The sequence below is a fragment of the Aedes aegypti genome, chromosome 2, assembly GCF_002204515.2.
Source record: "Aedes aegypti strain LVP_AGWG chromosome 2, AaegL5.0 Primary Assembly, whole genome shotgun sequence".
NCBI classification, from domain to species: Eukaryota; Metazoa; Arthropoda; class Insecta; order Diptera; family Culicidae; genus Aedes; species Aedes aegypti.
Genome location: NC_035108.1, coordinates 110,213,602 through 110,236,437, shown reverse-complemented (window position 1 = coordinate 110,236,437; position 22,836 = coordinate 110,213,602). Strand labels below are relative to the sequence as shown.

Below are 22,836 nucleotides of genomic sequence, written 5' to 3'. Positions count from 1 at the left end.
ATTAATGGTTTCTAAAGTAATATCAATTCAAGCGTGTGTTAGAATAAGGGCGTAAGTAATATGATCGATTTCTTTTCATCGATCCTCTCTTCTGTGAATAAATGTGACAAGATGTAAGTTTATCAGCATTTTTTCACCTCACCACCCAAGGTTGCATTGCTGCCAAGCGGTCTAATTAGGGTTCATTCAAATATTACGTAACGCAAAATTTTCCATTTTTAGACCTCCTCCCTCCCCCACGTAACAGCTTTTGTATGGACAATTTTAAAGTTTTGTATGGACCGTAATTCAATGTAAGACCCCCTCCCTCCTCTTGTTGCGTTACGTAATATTTGAACGATCCCTTATTGGACTAATGACAAAAAAGAGTAGCAAGATCCGTCATTATTTTGAGAATTTTCAAAAGCAGTTGTATAGCTTATAATCTACAAAATTTTGTGTTCATTGTATTGTATTCTCCAACCGAAACACAGTGAACATCTTTGTAGCCAATAAATTTCAGTTTTTAGCAGAAAAACTGCTTTTGAAGTTTCGATGATGATGACGACTGCAATGACGGATTTTTGAACGTTAAAATAAAATTTCCATTACCAACCCAGTCGCAAACGATTGCATCTGCATTTTTGCACAAAATGTAATATAACTACATGAGCAACTTTAATGGAAGAACGGCTGAAAGGATTCGTAGAGAAAACACTTTTTCCGACTTATTTAATATTTCTAAAATTTCGATTTTTTTAAAAAAACATGTATATTTGTGATACAGTCTCCAAACAAATTCTAAAAAATTCCAATCTTGTTATTGATAAAGATCGATTAAGGTGAAAATGAATCAAAGCCAAAGTTCAAACTTTCAAGAGCACGGATCTGGAGAACCAAATATCCGTTTGAGCTGAAAATTTAATCGATTGGTCACCACCCGCTAGTGACCAATCGATTAAGTTTTTAGCTCAAACGGTTATTTGGTTCTCTAGATCCGTGCTTTTGAAAATTACAAGTTTGGCTTCGATTCATCTTCACCTTAAAACCATATTGAAAAGAGTACCATTGATGACGCGCTTTTAGCACATCCTAAACATTTCTGATATGAGCTTGAGCTTGAGAGCTTGATTGGCCGCCCGTGGTTGCTACTCCAGTATCGCCAGATCAGCTGCACTTACTCAAGGAACCAACCAGATGACTGCTTGGGATTAACAGACACCCTCAGTGTATAACTGCTGGTAATCTTCTATTTTTAGGTAACAATGGTGCCTGCCACGTAACAATGCTGACCAATGAGGGGAAGGGGAAGGAATTGATGATGAATTCAACTGGCTCCCACGGTCGACCGTATATACCATTGCGTCAACGCCAGTTCATGCGGGAAGGGTGACAGAGTGGGATTATTTTAATGGCAGCAGTCTTCAAAAAATCCCACTCCAGGAGCTGCTGAGATCGAAAGCCATCAGAATAAAACTTTTTCCGCGCGCATTTTTGCTCATATCCAGACATGCAATGAATCATACCACGTGTATGGGAGGATTGAATCCCAAGATTCAATCCTTGATCGATTGTTGGCCGGCTAAATAAATCGAGTAAGCATTGAAATTTTATTCCATACCGATTGAAAACTTTTGTCTGACAGGAATTTATCATGCATAGCTGTTTCCAGTGAACGGCTTCAGGAAACTAGCGACAACTGCTGGTAATGAATTCACATGTAGACGGGACACCTAGTTCCTTAACAGAAAATATGAATCAGGACAATTTAGATTGAATTTCCATTGAAACATGTCAGGATTCAACGAAACTCTGTCTTTCAAATCTTTGTTTTGATTAATTTCTCCCTGAGTGGAAATGATCAAAAGTACCTAGTGGAATTTTGCTGTGCTATGATACCATTTCTGCTCTATCCTCATTGCTGAACTTCATTGCCTTCTATATCACTTCATCTCATATTCGGTAGGCAGGTTCTATTTGTCCCAATTCCCAATTGAACGTCAAATATTCCAAACGAAGAGCATATTACCTTGACTCGATTGCCTATGAGCGTAATGACGAGATTCAATCATGGAATTGAATCCTTGTATGAATCACGTACTCTGAGATTGAAAAAAATCAGGATTCAAAACGATCCCGCGTTTTGAGATGATTTCAAAGCATGCTTGTTTAAATCTGGGAGCAGAAGGATGATCTTAGAAGACTGAATGGCAGATAGGCTTGCTGGTTTTGTTAGCAGACTGCCTATGTATCAGGCGTAAAGGAAGGCATGCTATAATGATGAACGAATGGAAGCGTAGGAAAACGGTTTATTTCTGTCCGTCTTGGGTTCTAGCAAATGCTATGAACTGTGATAGATACATTAACTGTTATATATTAAGAGTGGTAGATAGAAGCAAGTGAAAGATACAACTACAAAGTACGAGGAAAGGGACGGGCCTGGGATTGAACCCATTACCTTCTGCTTATGAAGAAGAAGCGGTAGCCATTAGACCACCAACCCCGTCTACATCCTAAACATTTCTGATATGGTAATTGAAGTGTGTAAGTAAAGAGACGGAATTGGTGGTCTAATGGCTACCGCTTCTGCTTCATAAGCAATAAGTTCAATCCAAGGCCCGTCCCCTTTCCTCGTACCTTGTAGTTGTATCTTTCACTTGCTTCTACCTCTCACTCATAAGCTATCACAGTTCATAGCTTTTGCTAGAACCCGACATGGACAAAATACAACACTTTTATATTGACAGCTTATTTCTCCGCTCAAATCTTATCACTTAGGGTAAATCATGTATTTTGGACAGGCTAAGGATATGTCTGGAAACGGCGATCGATTAACTCCATTAGATACTAATATCTTATTACGTTATGATACTTAGAGTAAAGTGGGGCAAAAGTTTCTTTTCAAGATTTTCAGCTCAATTCAAAACAAAACTTATAAATGCCAGGGTGGTTAGAATGCTATTCAAGTCAAAGACTCTCACTACAAATATCATAAGAATCGTTTCATATTTGGAAAAGTTATGGCTATGTGTTGGTTTTTGACGTGAAAATTGTAATTTTTGGTCAAACTTCCATTGCATGAAACGAAATGAAGATAAAATCTCATTCGATTTTTGATGTGAGAGCGTTTCTATGCCTATCATCAGGATGCTTTGAGGTGTATTAGTTCTTACATAAATTCTTGGAATCATTTTTTGGCCCATAGTGGGGCAAAATCTCGAATCTGTGGGGCAAAAGTTCGACCCATATATAAACTTGCGGAAAAAATTACAAATTGCACAAAATAAACATATTATCTTCAAATTTAGCGAAATTTGCCTGATCATGCTAAAAAAAATCACAAAAATTTCACAATTTTACTTAGTTTTGCGAGAAACTGCTCTTTTTTAGGTATACTACATTTCATCCTGTTTTGGATTTTTTGTTTGATGAAAATTTAGTGTGCGTTTATCTTTAAACATAACTTTATGGCTGATATAAAGTGTGTCTGTCGTAAAAGTGTTGATATTTTGTGTTTCAACCAGCGAACTTTTGCCTCACACTGGATTCGAACTCTTGTCCCACCGGTGGGGCAAAAGTTAGCTTAAGACAATCAATTTTGAAACTGCTGTAACTAAAAATGGGTAAATATTTTGACACAAGTTTGTTAAGCAAAATTGTAGCCAATATGTTGAAGGTTCACTGTGTGGTATTTATTTCTTTTCAACTGCCATTGCTTTTATGGAAATTTTGAATTTACCACTAAGGTCGAACTTTTGCCCCACCTTACTCATACTCATGCTCGGATTTTAGATGAATTTAGCTTCAATTTTAGAAATATTTTATCATGTTGCCAACTTTTTAGAAATGCCAATTCTGAGCGCTATGATTGCGTTTAATGTATGTTCTTGAAATGTGCATCCTCTTGCATTCGTAGGTTTTTTTTTTGCAATTTTGATATTTTTGAAGCCAATTAGTAATTGTTATGAAAACGGCCATCATTATTAAGTTATTAAGTAGCATAGTGTATTAATAATGCAACACATGATTTCCCGTACATAAATTCCTCACCATCTCATAGTAAATGAGCATAGAACTACAAGCCTGTCCAAATTATATGCATGTCCAAGATATACGTTACCCTACATGATCTATATCGAAAACCAAAGACAAAAATAAAAAAAAAATAGTCGTAAAACTGTGTTTCACAATCATTTGACAACATATCATTGTGAAAATATTTCGGTTTTGTTGAAGTTGAATTATTGAATTTATGATCAATGGGAGAACCACTGTTACTATGCATGGTGGGGTGAACATCAGCTGTTCAACTGCGCCATGGTGGTTGCTCTAGGGAGCACGTGTTTGGAGCACGCGGTTTTGTTGACTGTTTACGTTCGCCGGGTGGCCAGGACATGCGCCCTGGGGGGACGATTTATCCATAAATAAACGCCATTTTCGGTCATGCCCAAGCGTTGTTTGTAAACACTTTCCCATTTGGGGGGAGAACTTGTTGAATATGCGATGGGGATTGGATTTTGGTTATCAAGTTTGTGCGGTGAAAAACGAGGGACACATTGCAATAATATGTGTGCATAACAGCAGAGTTGATTTCCTTTGTTAGCTATGATGATTTTCAAAATGTTTGAGATGTAGGTAGAGAGCCGGATCCTATTCTTGGCACTTTTGATTCACTTGGGCAGTGAGGTTTTTTGAAAGCTACAGAGCTTATATTTGGCCACAATATGCGTCGTGCTAAAGTGCTTATTTGTGCAAAGTTTTAGACAATTCGGCCGAGAAAAACCCCAGATGCCAAAGTGAATTATGGAAGTGCCCAAGTGGTTCTGCACCCTACACTCCTATGCCAAATTTTCCATCAAATTTGATTGTAAATATGTGACGTCATTCCTACCGTACCATGTAGCTACCATCCGGACCAATAGACCAGTTTTTGACCAAATTTGTTCGATGTGAATAGGAATGACGTCGTCAAGTAGCTGTCAGTTTTCGGAATATTTAGCCTTCCTAATATTGTAAACCGTGCCCCCGTGTAAAGAAATAGGATTTCCCAAAAGAAAAAACATGTACCAATGTTTTGTAATTATCTCTAAATTTCAAGTATGATCAAAACTCGCAATGGTCCACTCGAAAGACAAATCAATGAGGCTTGGCCACAGAAAATTCTTCCGAAAAATGTCGATACATTTTATAAAAAAAATCGTTGGTTGATGAATTTTAGTATGGATGATCGTTTTTGAACTCACTTCATAGTAAATATTTGCATTGCATTTGAGATTTGATGGAAGAATATCCATTTTTCACGTCAAAAAAAATCACCTAAAATTGGTGTCAAGCGGGTAAAGGGTCATGCGGAACGTAATACAGTCGAATCTCCACATCTCGATGTTTTACATCTAGATATCTCTCCCCTATATCGATGATTTTTTCGGTCCCTTCATACATTTTCACTCTCCATATCTCGATGTGATTTTGATTCCCGTTTTCCTCTCCGTATGTCGATATGTCCATTATTTGTTTGTTTTTAGTATTCATTAAGAATTTGTTCTATGTCTCGATCTCTCCCTATCTCGATGGTCCCTTCGATATCGAGATGTGGATAGTCGACTGTATACACAATTTCAGGAATATAACGCGCAGACCAAAACTCTAGCTCTTTTAGTGACATAATTTGTGCAGTATCTCTAACTAGACATGGCATAAACATCAGCAAAAGCAGTAATTAACTAACTCATGGGCAGATATGATTTTCAACTACCTCATAATTGATGTTATCTGGATTCGTGAGTGGCCTCTTCCAATTGGGCCAAATTATTTGCGGTAGCCCAATTAAACATTTTGTTCCTCACACGATTCAGTCTTTCAAATACGGTCACATTGCCCAAACCCAATCTAGTTCAACGAGATGAAGTTTGGCCCTAGGTATCTGTGCGTCATCCTGCTCGTGCTGGTCCGCAGATCAACGGCTGCTGACTTCTTGGACATTCTCACCGGTGATGGCTTCAAGGGGGTTCCATCGAAGCGCCTGGTCATTCATCGCATTGGCCAATGTCCGGGTCAGAAAAATCTGCCCATCTACTTCCCGGACTTCAAGGTATCCCAGCACAACAAAACCGACTACGTCGTGAACGGCGAAGTCATCTTCCGCGAGGACTTCCCCAACGGGTGGACCGGTTCAGCGTCGGTGAAAAAGTGCGACGACTTCAGCAGTGCGGCCAACTGTCGACCGTTTCTGAACAACATCGCCAATACGGACGTGTGCACGTTGCTAAGCATCCCGAACACGGTATATGCCAAGTATTTGGATATGATGGTCCCGAGACCGAAATGTCCCTTTAAGAAGGGAACTTACGTGCTGAAGGACCAACGGGTGGAAGACGAGATGGCTCGATTTTTGCCTGGAGCTGGGAACACCTATTGGGAAGTGCGGTCATCGGGGAAGGTTGGCGACCGCACGGTTTTGTGTTTCATACTGCAGTTGAACGCGCGCCCGAAGCGAAAAGAATCGTAGTGCACCATGGTTCAGATATGTTTTTTTTCGCCAGTGACAGTTTGGTATTCTTCAAAATTAGAGGTGTTTTAAAAATCAAGTAAATTACATATAAAAATCATAAAATGGAAGGAGACACGATTACGGTATATTAAAACAATATGTTTTTTAGGTTTTCAAATAAAACCGATAGGTTCCTCGATTAAGTCTGACAAATAACTAAACAAGCTTATTCTTTTTCCAATTAGACCGTACTGAAGGCCACCTTAAGCAAACTGGTTCAGCGACATTTCCAAACACTGGATGACATTTTTTCCTGCCTGATATTTCTCGTGTGCGCCTTTGCCATTTGGCAACTTTTCACCTGGCTCATTAGCACGGTCATCAAGCTCATTTTCCCCATCATCTTATGCTTCGTGTTTCTGGTAAGTTCCAGTTTTTTTCCGGTCCCTAAAATCACGATTGAAAACCCGTACTTTGCAGATTCTTTTCAACGAGCACTACGCAACTGCGATGGCAAAGTCGATTCAGTTGGTCCAATGTTTCTTCACACGTGCATCCTCCACGATAGCTACTGTAGTGTCTTACATTCCCGCAATCGAATGACGCACAAATAAACTACATTGGGTGCAATAAACATGGATTTTTCCTTAATTTAAGTACCCCATAGCATGTTATAAAACTTTTTTTTTTTTATTATTGAAACAGTCGTCAAGAAGGATGCAAGTTGGATGAACCCAGAAATTACTTCTTCCACGCGTATTCCTGATGATCGTAGCACTGTTTTCTTGAAGAACCCAGTTATGATCTACTCTGTGTACTAGAAAATCGGTTTGAAAATTGTTTTTTGATACAGGTTCTTTCGGAATTCCTCTTCAGATTTCTCGGGGAAAAGCTTCAGGAATTCTTCAAAAAATCTTTCCAAAGAATTTGTTTGCGCCGATCGCCAGCAACCACACGTTGACCGATACGAATCGAATAATATCTAGACAGTTTTTCCAGTCTCAGCAAACTAGGGTTTTGGTACCGGGAGTACCGGTACCGAAAGTACCGGTAATACGGACCATTTTTTGGTACCGAAATACCGGTACTGGAACGCATTGAGTACCGGTATTTTCGATACTGATGAAAAATCTTATAATCGTTTTAGGGTGAAGATAAACCGAAGCCAAACTTCAAATTTTCAAGAGCACGGATCTGGAGAACCAATGACCCGTTTGAGCTGAAAACCTAATCGATTATCACCACCAGCTAGTGAACAATCGATTAAGTTTTCAAGTTAAATGGATGTTTCCGTGGAGATCCGTGCTCTTGAGAATTTGAAGTTTGGCTTCGATGCATCTTCACCTTAATTAATAAATATCTTTACAATATATGATACTTAATTTTGGTAATGTTCGTTTATGACGAATTTCTCGGGTCAATCAAGGAATGTATTTCAAGAAGGCTTATTCTATTTATCATCTTTACAACATTAACAATGACATTGTTAATGCTCATGCTCATTGTTTGCACCTGGTTTCCGTTAAAACATGTTTTGAAAAATTAAAAAAAATTATTATAAAGGTTTTGAAATGATTCAGAAAATCCTATGGTTACCAACGAGATTACCGAATACAAATAAAGCTGCTGATGGTGGATATCAAGCTTTTGAAGCGCAAATAAAAAAAAGTTTCAGGAAAGATTTATTTATAAAAAAAATGTTTGGAATAGTTCGTGTATGACGAGTCCGATCAAAGCAAAATATTTGTTGACACTCCACGATGCATGAGCAACAATTCGAGTAAAGCCAGGTGAACACAGAAAGAGCTTTAACCGTGTCTGCAAGCTTTTTTATATAAAAATACACACACAGTTATGGTGTATAGTTTTGTTATAAAAATACGCACACAATATGGCGGTTAAATATTAAACTTTGAACATGTTTTGCATTTTTAAGTCCTATTTAATTATTGAAAAGCATGTTTATTACATGAAAATAGACATAAAATTATTTACCTTGAACGATTTTCCGCATTTTTTACACAATACATCTGTAAATTTATCAAATTCCAAATTCCAGCTCATATTTTTGAGTATTTCATGAGTTATAAAGTTAGTACGGTTTATTCATTATTATTTGAAGATCATATTTTGTTAGTGTTCTAATTCATGAAAATAAAGAATAAGCTTTTACAAACCTCTGTTTATTGACGAACATGGAAAAGTTTCAAAATTTACTGAGCAGTACTGTATGTTCTATATATACATTGCAAAAAATCTTCCAGTACCGGTATTTTACCGGTACTACCGGTACTGAGAGTTTCAGTACCGTAGAACCGGTACTCGTCAAAAGAGGTCGGTACTAGGAACCCTACAGCAAACCGCACTGTAAACTACATTAATTTAGTCTGTAATAAACCTTTCGCACGTTAAGTGGTCCTTCCTTAAGTCGCATGTTTGCATGTTGGAACGTCGTGAAAATTCTTATAGTTCTAATAAACCGTCACGTAGTTCGCAAAAGTACCTCGCGAGTTTAAGTGTTCACAAACTGCATATATCCGACGATCCAGAACCAGTGTCAAGTGCATACAACGAACATTTTGGTCCGAATCGAACCGGATCGTCGGGAAAAGCGATAGTGATTGGTGGTACCTATTGTGAGCTACCGCGTGGTCGCTAATTGTTCTTCACGAGGGAGAACAATAGGACACGGGAGTCCCCATCTTCAAGTGCGTTCCTGCCATCTGGCACCTTCCTTGAGTGGTTTTTCGGAGAGCTGAGACGGATTTGACGGTGTCATCGTAGCTTCGACCGGAGCCGGACGAATTTGTGAGGCGAAATCAGGATAAGTACCGAGGGCTGAGCAGGTTTGTCTGTGGCGTGGTACTCTGATGCATGTGAGACCAACGCTGGCGATTGCATGTGAAGTGAGCTAATTGACTCCCAAAACGATAAATTCGAATCAATAAAGATTTTTATGATTGCTTGCATGGAAAGTTTGTGTAGTCCAAATCATTTCGCTGAGTTGAGCCCTGACCAGTTCGCTACGTCTGTTGGTTTGTCCGCTTCGTTGGTGGGTTTGCTTTGTTCTGTTCCTAATCAAAGCCTTAATTGTCCAGTCAAACCGCGTGGTCGAGTAGAGTATCGCGTTCGAGTGAAGTGTTTAAGTGCAAGTTTGACCCTTAAAGTGATTCATTATGCCAGCTAGTGAAGATTTGTGATTGTTCTGCAAGCAGGAGCATGCGTTGCGTGTTTCCCTGGAGAATATGAAGGAGTTTGTACACGCCCACCGTGATCGGCCGGATCGGCGGGCATTGGACCTACGAATCAACAAATTGGACGAAATCTGGGAGAAATTTAGTGATGTGCGAATGCGAATCGAGTTGCTAACCGAAGATGCAGCCGAGGATGAGATTTCATCCGATACCGAAGAAACGGAGGAGGCAAAGTTGCAACGTCACATTAAGATCAAAAGGCAGCATGATCGTGACAATGCAAAAATCCTGAAGGACTTCGAGAACGAAGTATTCGATCTTAAGCAGCTTATGTTTGAGCAGCTCCAAGCAGGCTCGAGTTGTGAGCAACAGCAGCATCGAGTGGCGGTTGCACAAACTGCACCGCAGTCCAAAGTGAAGCTGCCCGAACTTAAACTTCCAACCTTTAGCGGGAGGATGTCAGACTGGGTCACATTTCGTGACACATACAAGAACCTGATTCACAATGACATCAACCTTTCCGACATGGATAAATTTACGTACCGTCAAACGGGGTATCTTGCAACAGGGGTGAAACTTGCAACGCTTTGACATGTAACCGAATAGTCGTTTTGTTCAGCATTGAATTCAATTATTTTGATTTATTCCGCCGTTTATTGACCTTAGGTATACAACAGAAGGTTTTGACAAGGGTTTGGGTATCGTTTCTTTTTTGGTGAGTTTGCTGGAGGTGAAAATCTTATTAAAATTTGGATTGTATAAAACTAATGTTGAAAAACGTTCTACGTTCCACACAAACGGTAAAAATATGTCATTCGAGGCATTTGTTATCAGGTACAGTACTTAGTAGTGTACAAATTGACAACATAAAAGTTTTGATATTTTTTTGCTTAAACACTTTAAAAATTCAAAAACGATTTTGACTACCCTAGTGGGGTAACTTGCAACAGCAATTTTGATCTCAATTGTTTGATATTTCCTGCCGTTTGTCATCGAAAACACATGAAAAAGCAAAATTGAACATATATTTGTACAGTAACATTAAAATGTTTGTACCTCAATCAATTCAATACACTTTTTGTATTAATTTTTGGAAAATTTAAATAAATCGTGTTATTATTAGATTTAGTCTTATTTTCTTCATGAAAGTTAATTAAAAATTAATAATTTATACAATCTACATAAAAATTAACTCACATATCAGTCATTGGGAACTCTCTGCATGAAATGTGATGAAAGTTATGTCAAAACCCAACAGAGACCATTTAAAACATACATATCAATATGCGATACGTCGCTTAGATTTAAATATGTCTAAAAAATAAGTTATGTGAAGTAAAACCTAAAATACCATTGTTTTCGTAGAAAAGTTGCATTTAAACGTTTTGATGGCTTTCCAATAACTGTCAAGACTTACAATATGCTAGAATTTTCCAGTGTGGACACCCTATGCAATGCCAATGAAGTTTTCAATCAAATTTATTTAATACTCATAATTCAATCAATAATATTTATTTTATTAACTAGCCTGTTTCTGATAATTGTCATGCTTTTACTGTAGAAAATTATTAAATGACAATAAAAACACGATTTTTAATTGTGTACTTTAGGTAGCACTATGTGTTGCATGTTACCCCACATCAAGGGTAGCATTAAAAATGCATATTTTGCGTCTCTCCTGATTCCGGAGAACTAAATATTGATAAAATTAATACCGCGTGGTATTCTTTACGTAGCGATTAGGGTACCAGGTGGTTTTTGTCTCATCTGAATCCTCAATTTTTTCATCCATATAGCTTTGAAGTTGAAAATTGTTGCAAGTTACCCCGTTTGACGGTACTTACGCACGTCTCTCACCGGCGATGCTCTACAGGAAATCGCCTCAATTGAGATTTCCTCCGTCAATTATGACATTGCATGGAAGGCGTTAGAAAGCGTTTTCGAAAACAAGAAGTTTCTAGTGATGACGTACCTAGATTCTTTGTTCGCTCTTGAACCACTTCGTCAAGAAAACTTCGAGACGTTAAGCAAACTCGTTAACGGTTTTGAAAAAAACCTCCAAATGCTCACCAAGATTGGTGAAGATACAGAAGGTTGGAGCACGCTACTGCAGTACATGCTCTGCAAACGTCTTCATTCGAGCACACTGAGACAGTGGGAGTCGCATTATAGCTCAAAGGAAGTACCGAAGTACAAGGATCTGATTAAGTTCCTTGAGAGTCACTGTTCGGTGTTACAATCCATCGCCCCTGGAAGGCAGGTCCAGAGTGAACCGAAGAAGTTTATTCGTCCATCCATCAGCCATGCTGGAGTCCAGTCCTCAAGTAGCGGTCCGTTTTGTGGAGAAATGGCCCATTCCGCCTTCAAGTGTACAAAGTTTTCGAAAATGAGAGTTTCGGAAAGGGTCGATGTCGTGAAGAAGCATTCGCTTTGCTTGAATTGTTTGTCATCGGGACACATCGCACGATTCTGCACCCGTGGGTCGTGCTTCCACTGTGGTCAACGTCACCACTCGTTGCTTCACGCAAACTCATCGACCACCGCGAATTCACCGACTAAGTCTGGACAGTCAATTGGGAATCAGTCATCCAAGAAACCACACGGACAGAATATGCAATTACCACAAGCTAAGCCAACACCAAACGGTCACTCAACACACACTCAGCCTACACAAAGCGGACGCAATGATCCACAGAGTCCCACAAACGCAAGTAATGCTCAATCACACAATTCCGCCACAGACTGCCCTAGTACATCCCTACACACTGCTCCTCTCGCATCACAACGACACGTTCCACACACTGTTCTGCTTTCTACCGCGATCGTAAATCTCTACGATCAGTTCGGTAACTCTTTGCTCGCTCGTGCATTGCTAGACTCTGGGTCTCAGCGATGCTACATGTCTGAGAAATTCTCGCAAAACCTTAAGTTCAAGCGTACTCGTGAGCACTTACCGATCGCTGTAATTGGTGGTTCACGAACTGCTTCCACCAAAGCAGTTTTCCCTGAGGTCCATTCGCTTGTCACGAAATACGTGACAAACCTCAAATTTCACGTGTTGCCGCGAGTTACCGTCGATCTTCCTACGCGAAGTATCGATATTCGATCCTGGAACATGCCTAAGGAGCTGGTGTTGGCCGATCCCACCTTTCACGAGTCTGGAGCAGTCGACCTGATAATTGGGGCTGAAGTGTACTTGGAGCTGATGATCGCCGAACGTCAAATCAAATTAGGAGGGTCTGGTCCGATTCTGCAGAACACTCTGCTGGGCTGGATTGTTTCTGGAGGCGTTCAGAATGAATCTACATACACACCAGTCGTGTCCGCATGCGCAACCGAGCAGATTGAAGAAGGATTGGCACGGTTCTTTGAGCTGGAATCGTGTCGCACCACCAGCACGTTGTCGTTGGAGGAGTCAGCGTGTGAAACACATTTCGAGAGAACGACGAAACGGGACTCAAGTGGCAGATTCATCGTTCAGCTACCCAAGAAACAGTTTATGCTTGATCGCCTAGGAGACACCCAAGCTATTGCCACTCGTCGCTTCATGGCACTAGAACGACGATTGAATGCCGATCCTGGCTTGAAGAAGATGTACACCGAGTTCATCGACGAGTATCTCCGGATGCAGCACATGCGCGAAATTTCTTCACGAGAATTGAGCACCTTTCCGGTCACGCATTTCTTGCCACACCATGCGGTGGAAGCCCGACTGCACAACGACCAAACTGCGGGTCGTGTTTGATGCGTCATGCGCAAACACTACAGGAGTTTCGCTGAACGACGCTCTTATGGTGGGTCCTGTTGTCCAGGAGGATCTCACCTCTATCACGCTTCGATTTCGTTTACGAAAGTACGCAATGACAGCTGACATCGAAAAGATGTACAGAATGATCAAGGTGCACCCGATGGACCACCCACTCCAGTGCATTTTGTGGAGAGAAGATTCAACCAAGCCATTTCGATTCTTCGTCCTGACAACAGTCACGTACGGCACCCTCAGCGCCATATTTGGCAACACGTTGTCTGAAGAAGCCGGCGGAGGATGAGAAAGCCAATTTTCCCGCCGCTACAAATACGATCATCTACGATTTTTACGTTGACGATATGCTGAAGAGCGTCGACAGCATCGAGGAGGCAACCCAGCTCTCGAAAGACCTGGTTCATGTGCTGGGTACTGCTGGACTCACGTTAAGGAAATGGAGCTCTAATTCTCGTGAACTGCTAGACCAAATCCCACCCTATCTGCGAGACCTGGACCTCGAACTTTCAAATCCCACCGTCAAAACCCTTGGAATCAAATGGGAACCCAGATCGGACATATTCTGATTCACTGTGCCTCAGTGGAATCCTGCTACTGAGTTCACCAAGAGAATCATCCTGTCGGATTTTGCGAAGTTCTTCGATCCGCTAAGCCTAGTTGGTCCTAGTTTGGTTCCAGCTAAGGTATTCCTCCAGGAGCTTTGGAGATCAAAGTGTTCCTGGAACGATATTCTGCCCGACGAGTTTCAGAAATGGTGGAGAGAGTTCCGAGGAACTTTGGAAGGCCTCACTAATCTTCAAGTTCCTCGTTGGATCGCTTTCGGGAGCGACACAATTTCCGTGGAGCTCCACATGTTCGGCGATGCTTCCACGAAGGCTTATGGTGCTTGCATTTATTTGCGCTGCACCTCGTTCGATGGCACGCTATTGACTGCGAAATCTCGAGTAGCTCCGCTCGAAGATCTTAAGAAGAAGCGAATGCAAACCTCCATACCCCGTCTAGAACTGACGTCTGTGCTCACCGGAGTCTATTTGTTCGAGAAGGTCGTCCAAAGCATCAAAATCACTGCTCAACCGTACTTTTGGACTGACTCAACAATCGTTATGTGCTGGATTGCTGCTCCACCATCACGATGGAACATGTTCGTCGCCAATAGAGTGTCTGAAATTCAACGCATCACACGAGGAGGAATTTGGAACCATATTGCGGGACCGGAGAATCCGGCAGACGTCTTGTCAAGGGAAAGACTCCTGATTTGTTGAAGGACTTCGAAATGTGGTGGCATGGACCACCGTGGCTGCACCTAGACAAATCTTCCTGGCCGAAAACGGCTAATATCAATCCGGAGGATCTGGATCCTTCGCTACTCGAGGAGAGATCCACGGTCTCAGTTCCAGCTCATGTTTTCAATCCTAGTCCTGTCTTCAGTCTACGATCGTCACTCTAAGATTTGGTTCGAATTGTGTCCCTCATTCGGCGATTCGCCCACAACTGCAGAAATCCTGGCGATCGTAGAGCAGGCTTCTTGAAGCATGAAGAACGAGCAGAGGCATTACATCAGCTGCTGATCCTTGCGCAACGAAAAAGTTTTCCTGAAGATCTCATAACTCTTCGTAGAACCGGAGAGGTTAAGTCAACCTCAAAATTGAAGCAACTAACTCCACGTCTAGTGAACGGATTGATCCTGGTTGGCGGCCGGCTACGGAACGCCAACATTTCGGCTGGTCGGAAGCATCTGGTCATACTAGACTATCATCATCCCCTCTCAGTCCTCATCGCCGTTCACTATCACCAGAAAAATCTGCACGCTGGGCAACAATTGCTTGTCGCCAGCATGCGGGAAAGGTATTGGCCGTTGGCAGCCCGTACCTTGGCTCGAAAGGTCATCCACAGCTGCGTAAAATGTTTTCGGGTCCGTCCGAAGGCGCACGAGCAACTCATGGCGGACTTACCAGCAGAACGTGTCAATCCAGCTCCAGCGTTTCTGCGCGTAGGGGTGGACTATTGTGGTCCGTTCTACATCCAATATCCCTATCGCAGAGTGGTTATATTAAATGCTTCGTCGCCGTTTTTGTTTGTCTTGTCGTAAAGGCCGTTCATCTGGAGGTCGTTGGAGACCTCACGACTCAAGCCTTCATCGCCGCTTTGAGAAGATTTGTCTCCCGTCGAGGTCGCCCAGAAATCATCATGTGCGACAACGCAACAAATTTTGTCGGCGCACAGCGTGAGTTGGATGAGCTGCGGAAGTCGGATGAAATGGCTACCCTGGTGGCACAAATTGAAGCTATCCTCAACTCGAGGCCAATTACACCCCTTTCCCGGTCACTTTCTGGTGGGAAGGCCACTCACAGCGATACCAGAACCATCGCTGCAAGATCTCAATGAGGCAAGACTGTCAAGGTGGCAGCGAGTGCAGTATTTTCTCCAACGAATTTGGAATCGTTGGTCAACTCAATACCTGTCCAATCTGCACGCCCGCACAAAATGGATCAGGCAACGGAACAATTTATTTATCGGCACTATGGTGCTACTCTGCGAGGACAACGTGCCACCCCTCAAGTGGCGAATGGGTCGAGTCACAGAGATTCACCCGGGGACCGACGGCAATATCCGTGTCGTTAAGGTTCGCACGAAGGACGGCAACTTTCTTCGAGCGATCTCCAAGGTTTGTGTCCTGCCAATACGGGACAACGAAACGTCGCCCTCGTCGGCTCACGAGGAGGATTGATTCCTTCTCCAACGAGCGCCCTACGGCGCTGCCGAGGCCTTCGGGTCTCGGCGGTCCAGTTAAGTTTTTGTTTATTAATGTATGGTCAAAAAGCTTAGAGAATATTTCATCCTCCAGAGTCAAGTTCACCCACGGCGGCCGGAGCCGCCCATCCGATTGTTCGAAGTTCCGTCTGTCATCCCACTACTACGATGTCTGTGGTCCATCCATTTGCTAGCCGTTACTACAATCTCAACTCGGTTCCTGTGGTCGTCTATTTATGAAGTTGACGCGTCAAGTATTCTGTGGGGGTTGAGGAATCCCCACACAAAGTTACGTGTATTGCATGTCGTTAGTCATTTCGTGCAATCAAACACCATTCCATTTGCTCAGCAGGATACAGTCCAAATATACGCCACACTTCGTGAATTCACCTGGCGGACGACGGCCTACATCATTATCCTCACAGGAGTCACGATGCCCGATGTCGCTCTGGTGTTTCCAACCAGCATGTCCACGTTCACCCTGAAGTTCCGATACCAGGAACATTCATCCAGTCTACAACCGAGAATAGATCGACGGAGTCATCGATGGTGCTTTGGCGCCTGCGGAGGCGGACGGCCTCTGCGACCCAGGGAAGTCGTTTTTTGTTACGTTTTTTTCATTTAAAAAATCGCCTCTCATCTCATTCATAGCTTGCCTCACCCGAGGTCGATTGGGCTCCCGCTGGAGGGAAGGGATCCGTGGCCTACAACTAAAACGACAGATGACACACAGACCGTGTGAACATATCCAGCTATGATGAAAGGACGATGAGTCGGAAACCAGTAATCAACCAGTCATCAACATCACCAGTCGTTTCCTCATGAATCGTAAAACGAACAGCAGATCAACATCTCCAACTAAGAAGTACTATCTAGTGCAAACGTATGAATTTCTTATCTAATCCGATAGTCTATAAGTTGTTAGGACCTTATTTGGTTAGTAACTTAAATCGCTATAAAACCAGTTGAAATGAGATATTTCAAGGCGGCCGGTATGTTTGCGCCGATCGCCAGCAACCACACGTTGACCGATACGAATCGAATAATATCTAGACAGTTTTTCCACTATTATAAGACCATTAACCCTAGCATTAAAGTCCCATCACAAAAATACTGTCGCGCTACTCTAGCTAATGTGTATATATCAATCTATTCCGTATCGTATCGATCGCTTCACGATCGATGATAGGGCCGACCGCAAGTAGCGATCGAGTGTTCAAAAACATCGCACCAAGTCAGCAAACCGCACTGTAAACTACATTAATTTAGTCTGTAATAAACCTTTCGCACGTTAAGTGGTCCTTCCTTAAGTCGCATGTTTGCATGTTGGAACGTTGTGAAAATTCTTAAAGTTCTAATAAACCGTCACGTAGTTCGCAAAAGTACCTCGCGAGTTTAAGTGTTCACAAACTGCATATATCCGACGATCCAGAACCAGTGTTAAGTGCATACAACGAACAGAATTCTTCTGGTATACTTGCAGGGAATCCCTCCAGAATTCCTTTGCCAATTCCCCCAGAAATGTGTGTAATTATTTTGAGGGGTGGTTTATAAGGGGATTCACTTAATAGCGTAAATTGGTGCGTATGTTGAGTATCTCAAATATTTCATGCAATTGTTTAAACTGCAAATGAAACATTTCAGGTTGTCAAAAGTTGGCTGTTTATCCATCCAAGAACCAAGTGATCTTGACAACCGTTATGATTACAAATAAACAAATTAATCCAAACGAAAAATCATCTAAAAATGAGCTGCGGATAAGGTACAACATCAATCTACCGTTTTGTCTCAAATTCCGAACAGACTCATATTCCGAACACTCGGTTTTTGTATGGTGATTTGGTTGAAATGTTTCGCTGAATTATGTCACCAAATAACAAGGAAATGGCAGTCAATTGCAATTCAATTTTAACGTCTCCAATATAATTTATACCGCGGGAGTAATGATGATTCTCTAGTTTGAGACCAGTTGAATCAGCTCAGATAAATTTATTTGCAAAATTATGCATTTGATTAAGGTTTATTCGTGCTGTTCGGAATTTGAATCAAGGTGTTCGGAATATGAGACAGAATCAACACAGTGTTCGGCATTTGAATCAAAATGTTGTTCCATACGTTTACGTAAAAACAATACTAAAACTAATTAAATCGACATTATTATCGGTACACCCACCAGCTAACAGTTAGACTTTGCGAAGAAATTAAAATTCACACAAATATCAGCTAATTTATGCCAATCAGATGCATTTGAAGTCACTGTTGGCCTTAAGTGTTCGGAATATGAGTCAAAACGGTACGCCTAATTGAAAGCTCTCAGTAGACGCTGGTTCCATTTATGCTGCTCTTGAAACTACATGAAAGCCACATATTCAGGGAATGATGTTCATTATACAGCACAAACATAAAAAAAAAAGTATGGTACCGTAAGCTATTGGTTGCCACTAATGTGCTTTCCGTCTTGCATGAGGATTATGGATAAACTAGTATTTTTATCATTGCATCTTTACGGAATGGGACAATTTCTTAAATTTTAAACAGAATAAAACCAACGCATCTTTAAAACACACTCAAAATAATCCAAACGTCAAGGCTACGTGAAAACATACGTAGTTTTTTTTCCATCGTACTTTTAACGTAGCACTTACGTGAATCAAAGGTAACCATGAATGAACTCATGAACTGATGGACTCCTCTGATTTCACCGAGGCATCCGGTAGTTTTTACGTGTTTTTTTTTCGTGAGTCTCATAGGGTGTATGAGTAAAACATAAATGAGACTCCAATGCATTGTATCAGGCATAAATATATAAATAATGTTAATTTCATTAGATTTTATTATGTTTTTTGAAACAAACTTAGGTAGAAGTAATTTTATATCAGATATTTTTATCGCTGCTGGTTTATTGAGTTATTATTTCACATGCGGTCTGGATAGTCATAATCGAGTATTGTTTGTCCGTAATTGGGAGTCCGGCTGCAGGTTCGCCGTTATTTTTGGTGTTAGGTTTCTGCAAAATATGAAAATCTATATCATTTGAATTATTACACTTTAGGAATTCACTTACGTTTGATATTAGGCAAGAGACAATTGAACAGCATCAGTTGGAAGTTAACGAACGGATTTGAGTTCGTTCCGGATTTGGTCCATCACAAGCATGGTTATTATCTTTTAAAACACCAATTATCACATACCGATTTCACACTTTTACAGCAATCTAATCTAATTTCAATTATTTTACTTCAAAACTGCACCAACTAATGGATTGCAATATTAAAAATGACTAGCGATTTTTTTTTATGAACACCATCTTTACACACAGATACCTGAGCTACAAAATGAATACAAACAACTGGAGCTGTCAAAATGAACATGGCTAGGTACGTGAATTTCACGTAAGGGTGATAGAGCACCACAGTAAATACGATCGACATTTCATTCAATTTTGATCCATGTAACGGTGATAGTTACAGTTGTCAGGTAAATCCTGGCAAAATTCATTTTCTAAGGGTTTACGTGATTTTTCACGTAGCCTTGACGTTTGGATTTTTTTGAGTGCACATATAATTTTTTAACAAGATGAACCCGTTTTTATTTTAAATACAGTGAAACCTCCATGAGTCGATATTGAAGGGACCATCGACTAATGGAAATATCGAGTCATGGAACAGCAATCCTTTGGAAAGCTGCTTCTAGGGACCATCATAGTAACCGGGAAATTTTGTTGTTAGTATGGTTCCATGAGTCGATATCGAGTCATGGAACATCGACTCATGGAGGTATCACTGTATTATGAGCGACGACTGGGAGTGAGAGGTAGACATTTTTAAATTTTATCACAGATTAAAAAGGATAGTAATGACACAGACAAACAGACGTAACACTTAGAACAAATTTCTTAAAAATCCATCGCCCAGTTTACATCATCATCAACTGTGAGCATGTTGCACAAAACGGTGTTTCGTGCAACAAGACCGGCAGATGGCGGTAGTGTGAAACGTCAAACGCGAAGAAAAACGATGCGCGCGCCTCTGGTTGTGAGATTTGTAAGATATCGAATTTGAAATGATTGTTAAATGAGTAGTCGATGGAAATTTCGTCAGTGTTACGTCTGTTTGTCTGTGGTAATGATCTGGAACCAGCTTCGCATATCCCGTTGGAAGGAATCATATCAAACATCGAGCCAAGCCTTTTTTTTTTTTTTTTTTTTTTTTTTTTTTTTTTTTTTTTTTTTTTTTTTTTTTAATTTCTTTATTAGTATCATTCCAAACATTACATTCATTTCTTATATCTAGGTGTTCTGTGTTATTTGACAACACTATCATCCTAATTTGGTAAAACAAATTTAAGATTTAATTAACATTTTGTTAACAACATATTACATTTCATTTGCCGTAGCAGTTCAGTTTTTTTACAGGTGAGTTGATTTCACCTGCTTATAAGAGAAAAAAAAAACGTTTTTAATATACTTAACCTAACTTAACCTAAACATATAACGCATTAATCGTGGCAATAGAAGATTGTAACGATTTTTGCCTGAAATTATTAATGATTGTATTTGACATTTGTTCCAATGTTTCAACATTGGATATTCTATGTAACTCATTGGTACTATACCAGGGAGGAAGCCTCAGAATCATTTTCAAAATTTTATTTTGAATTCTCTGCAGAGCTTTCTTCCTGGTATTACAACAGCTAGTCCATATTGGTACAGCATACAACATGGCAGGCCTGAAAATTTGTTTGAATATCAACAGCTTGTTCTTAAAACAAAGTTTAGATTTTCTATTAATAAGGGGATAGAGACATTTTACATATTTATTACATTTGGCTTGAATGCCCTCAATGTGATTTTTGAAAGTTAAATTCTTATCTAGCATGAGCCCTAGATACTTAACTTCATCTGAACAATTTATTGGAACCCCTCTCATCGTGACAACATGTCTACTTGAAGGTTTCAAATAAAGAGCTTTTGGTTTATGTGGGAATATTATTAGTTGAGTTTTGGAAGCATTAGGAGAAATCTTCCATTTTTGCAAGTATGAAGAAAAAATATCCAAACTTTTTTGCAATCGACTACAGATGACACGCAGGCTTCGTCCTTTGGCGGAGAGGCCTGTGTCATCCGCAAACAAAGATTTTTGATATCCCTGAGGTAGCTCAGGTAAGTCAGATGTGAAAATATTGTATAATATTGGTCCCAAAATGCTGCCTTGAGGAACACCAGCTCTTACAGGAAGTCTTTCAGATCTGGAGTTCTGATAATTAACCTGAAGTGTACGATTTGACAGATAACTTTGAATTATTCTAACAATGTATGTTGGAAAATTAAAGTTTTTTAATTTTACAATCAAACCTTCATGCCAAACACTGTCGAATGCTTTTTCTATGTCTAGAAGAGCAAGACCAGTAGAATAGCCTTCAGATTTGTTGGAACGGATCAAATTTGTTACACGTAAAAGTTGATGAGTGGTCGAATGTCCATGGCGGAATCCGAACTGTTCATTGGCAAAAATTGAATTTTCGTTGATGTGGGCCATCATTCTGTTCAAAATAACCTTTTCAAAAAGTTTACTGATGGAGGAAAGCAAACTGATTGGACGATAGCTAGAAGCTTCTGCAGGATTTTTGTCTGGTTTTAAAATTGGAACAACCTTAGCATTTTTCCATTTGTCAGGAAAATATGCTAATTGAAAACATTTGTTAAATATATCAACTAAAAATGATAAGCTACTTTCTGGAAGTTTCTTGATGAGGATGTAGAAAATTCCATCATCGCCAGGAGCTTTCATGTTTTTGAATTTTTTAATAATAGTTCTCACTTCTTCCAAATCAGTCTCCCAGGCATTTTCGAAAACGTTCTCTTGATTGAGAATATTTTCGAATTCCTGAGTAACTTCATTTTCAATTGGACTAGTAAGTCCTAAATTAAAATTGTGCGCACTTTCAAACTGCATAGCAAGTTTTTGAGCTTTTTCGCAATTAGTTAGTAATAATTTGTTTTCCTCTTTCAATGCCGGTATTGGCTTCTGAGGTTTTTTCAAGATTTTCGATAATTTCCAAAAGGGCTTAGAGCCAGGGTCCAATTGAGAAATTTTATTTTCAAAATTTTTGTTTCTTAATTGAGCAAAACGTTTCTTGATTTCTTTCTGCAAATCCTGCCATATAATTTTCATAGCAGGATCGCGAGTGCGTTGAAATTGCCTTCTCCTCACGTTTTTAAGACGGATCAAGAGTTTAAGATCATCGTCTATAATCACGGATTCAAATTTTACTTCACATTTTGGAATTGCAATGCTCCGGGCTTCAACAATGGAATTTGTTAAAGTTTCAAGAGCATTGTCAATATCAAGTTTAGTTTCTTAAGAAATGTTAACATCAAGATTGGAGTCAACATACGTTTTATATATATTCCAGTCGGCTCGTAAATAATTGAAAGTGGAGCTGATAGGATTGAGAATCGCTTCTTGGGATATTTGAAATGTAACAGGGACATGATCAGAATCAAAATCAGCATGAGTGATCAGTTGGCTACAAAGATGACTAGAGTCGGTTAAGACCAAATCAATCGTAGATGGATTTCTAGAAGAGGAAAACATGTGGAGCTATCAGGGTATTGAATTGAGAAATATCCTGAAGAGCACTCATCAAATAAAATTCTG

The 22,836-nt window shown here is 40.3% G+C and overlaps 2 protein-coding genes across 3 annotated transcripts in view; one reads left to right on the top strand and one right to left on the bottom strand.

Annotated features, from left to right (window-relative positions):
• LOC5567755 (voltage-dependent calcium channel subunit alpha-2/delta-3) overlaps window positions 1–22,836 on the bottom strand; it is a 118,585-nt gene that overhangs the window by 80,994 nt on the left and 14,755 nt on the right. The window lies entirely within an intron of this gene.
• On the top strand, window positions 5,774–7,103 carry LOC5567756. Of its 2 annotated transcripts, none has more exons than XM_021841924.1 (3): window positions 5,774–6,612; window positions 6,695–6,891; window positions 6,950–7,103. In XM_021841924.1, the coding sequence occupies exon 1, from the start codon at window positions 5,882–5,884 to the stop codon at window positions 6,485–6,487; it is 606 nt and encodes a 201-aa protein (XP_021697616.1). In that variant the 5' UTR covers window positions 5,774–5,881; the 3' UTR covers window positions 6,488–6,612; window positions 6,695–6,891; window positions 6,950–7,103. The 2 variants fall into 2 exon arrangements, with proteins under 2 accessions (XP_021697616.1, XP_001657650.1); XM_001657600.2 differs by having other exon boundaries at window positions 5,776–6,612; window positions 6,715–6,891.

Excerpts from the sequence above, each read along its gene's own strand:
- LOC5567756 (XM_021841924.1), top strand. The coding sequence starts at position 5,882 with ATGAAGTTTGGCCCTAGGTATCTGTGCGTCATCCTGCTCGTGCTGGTC.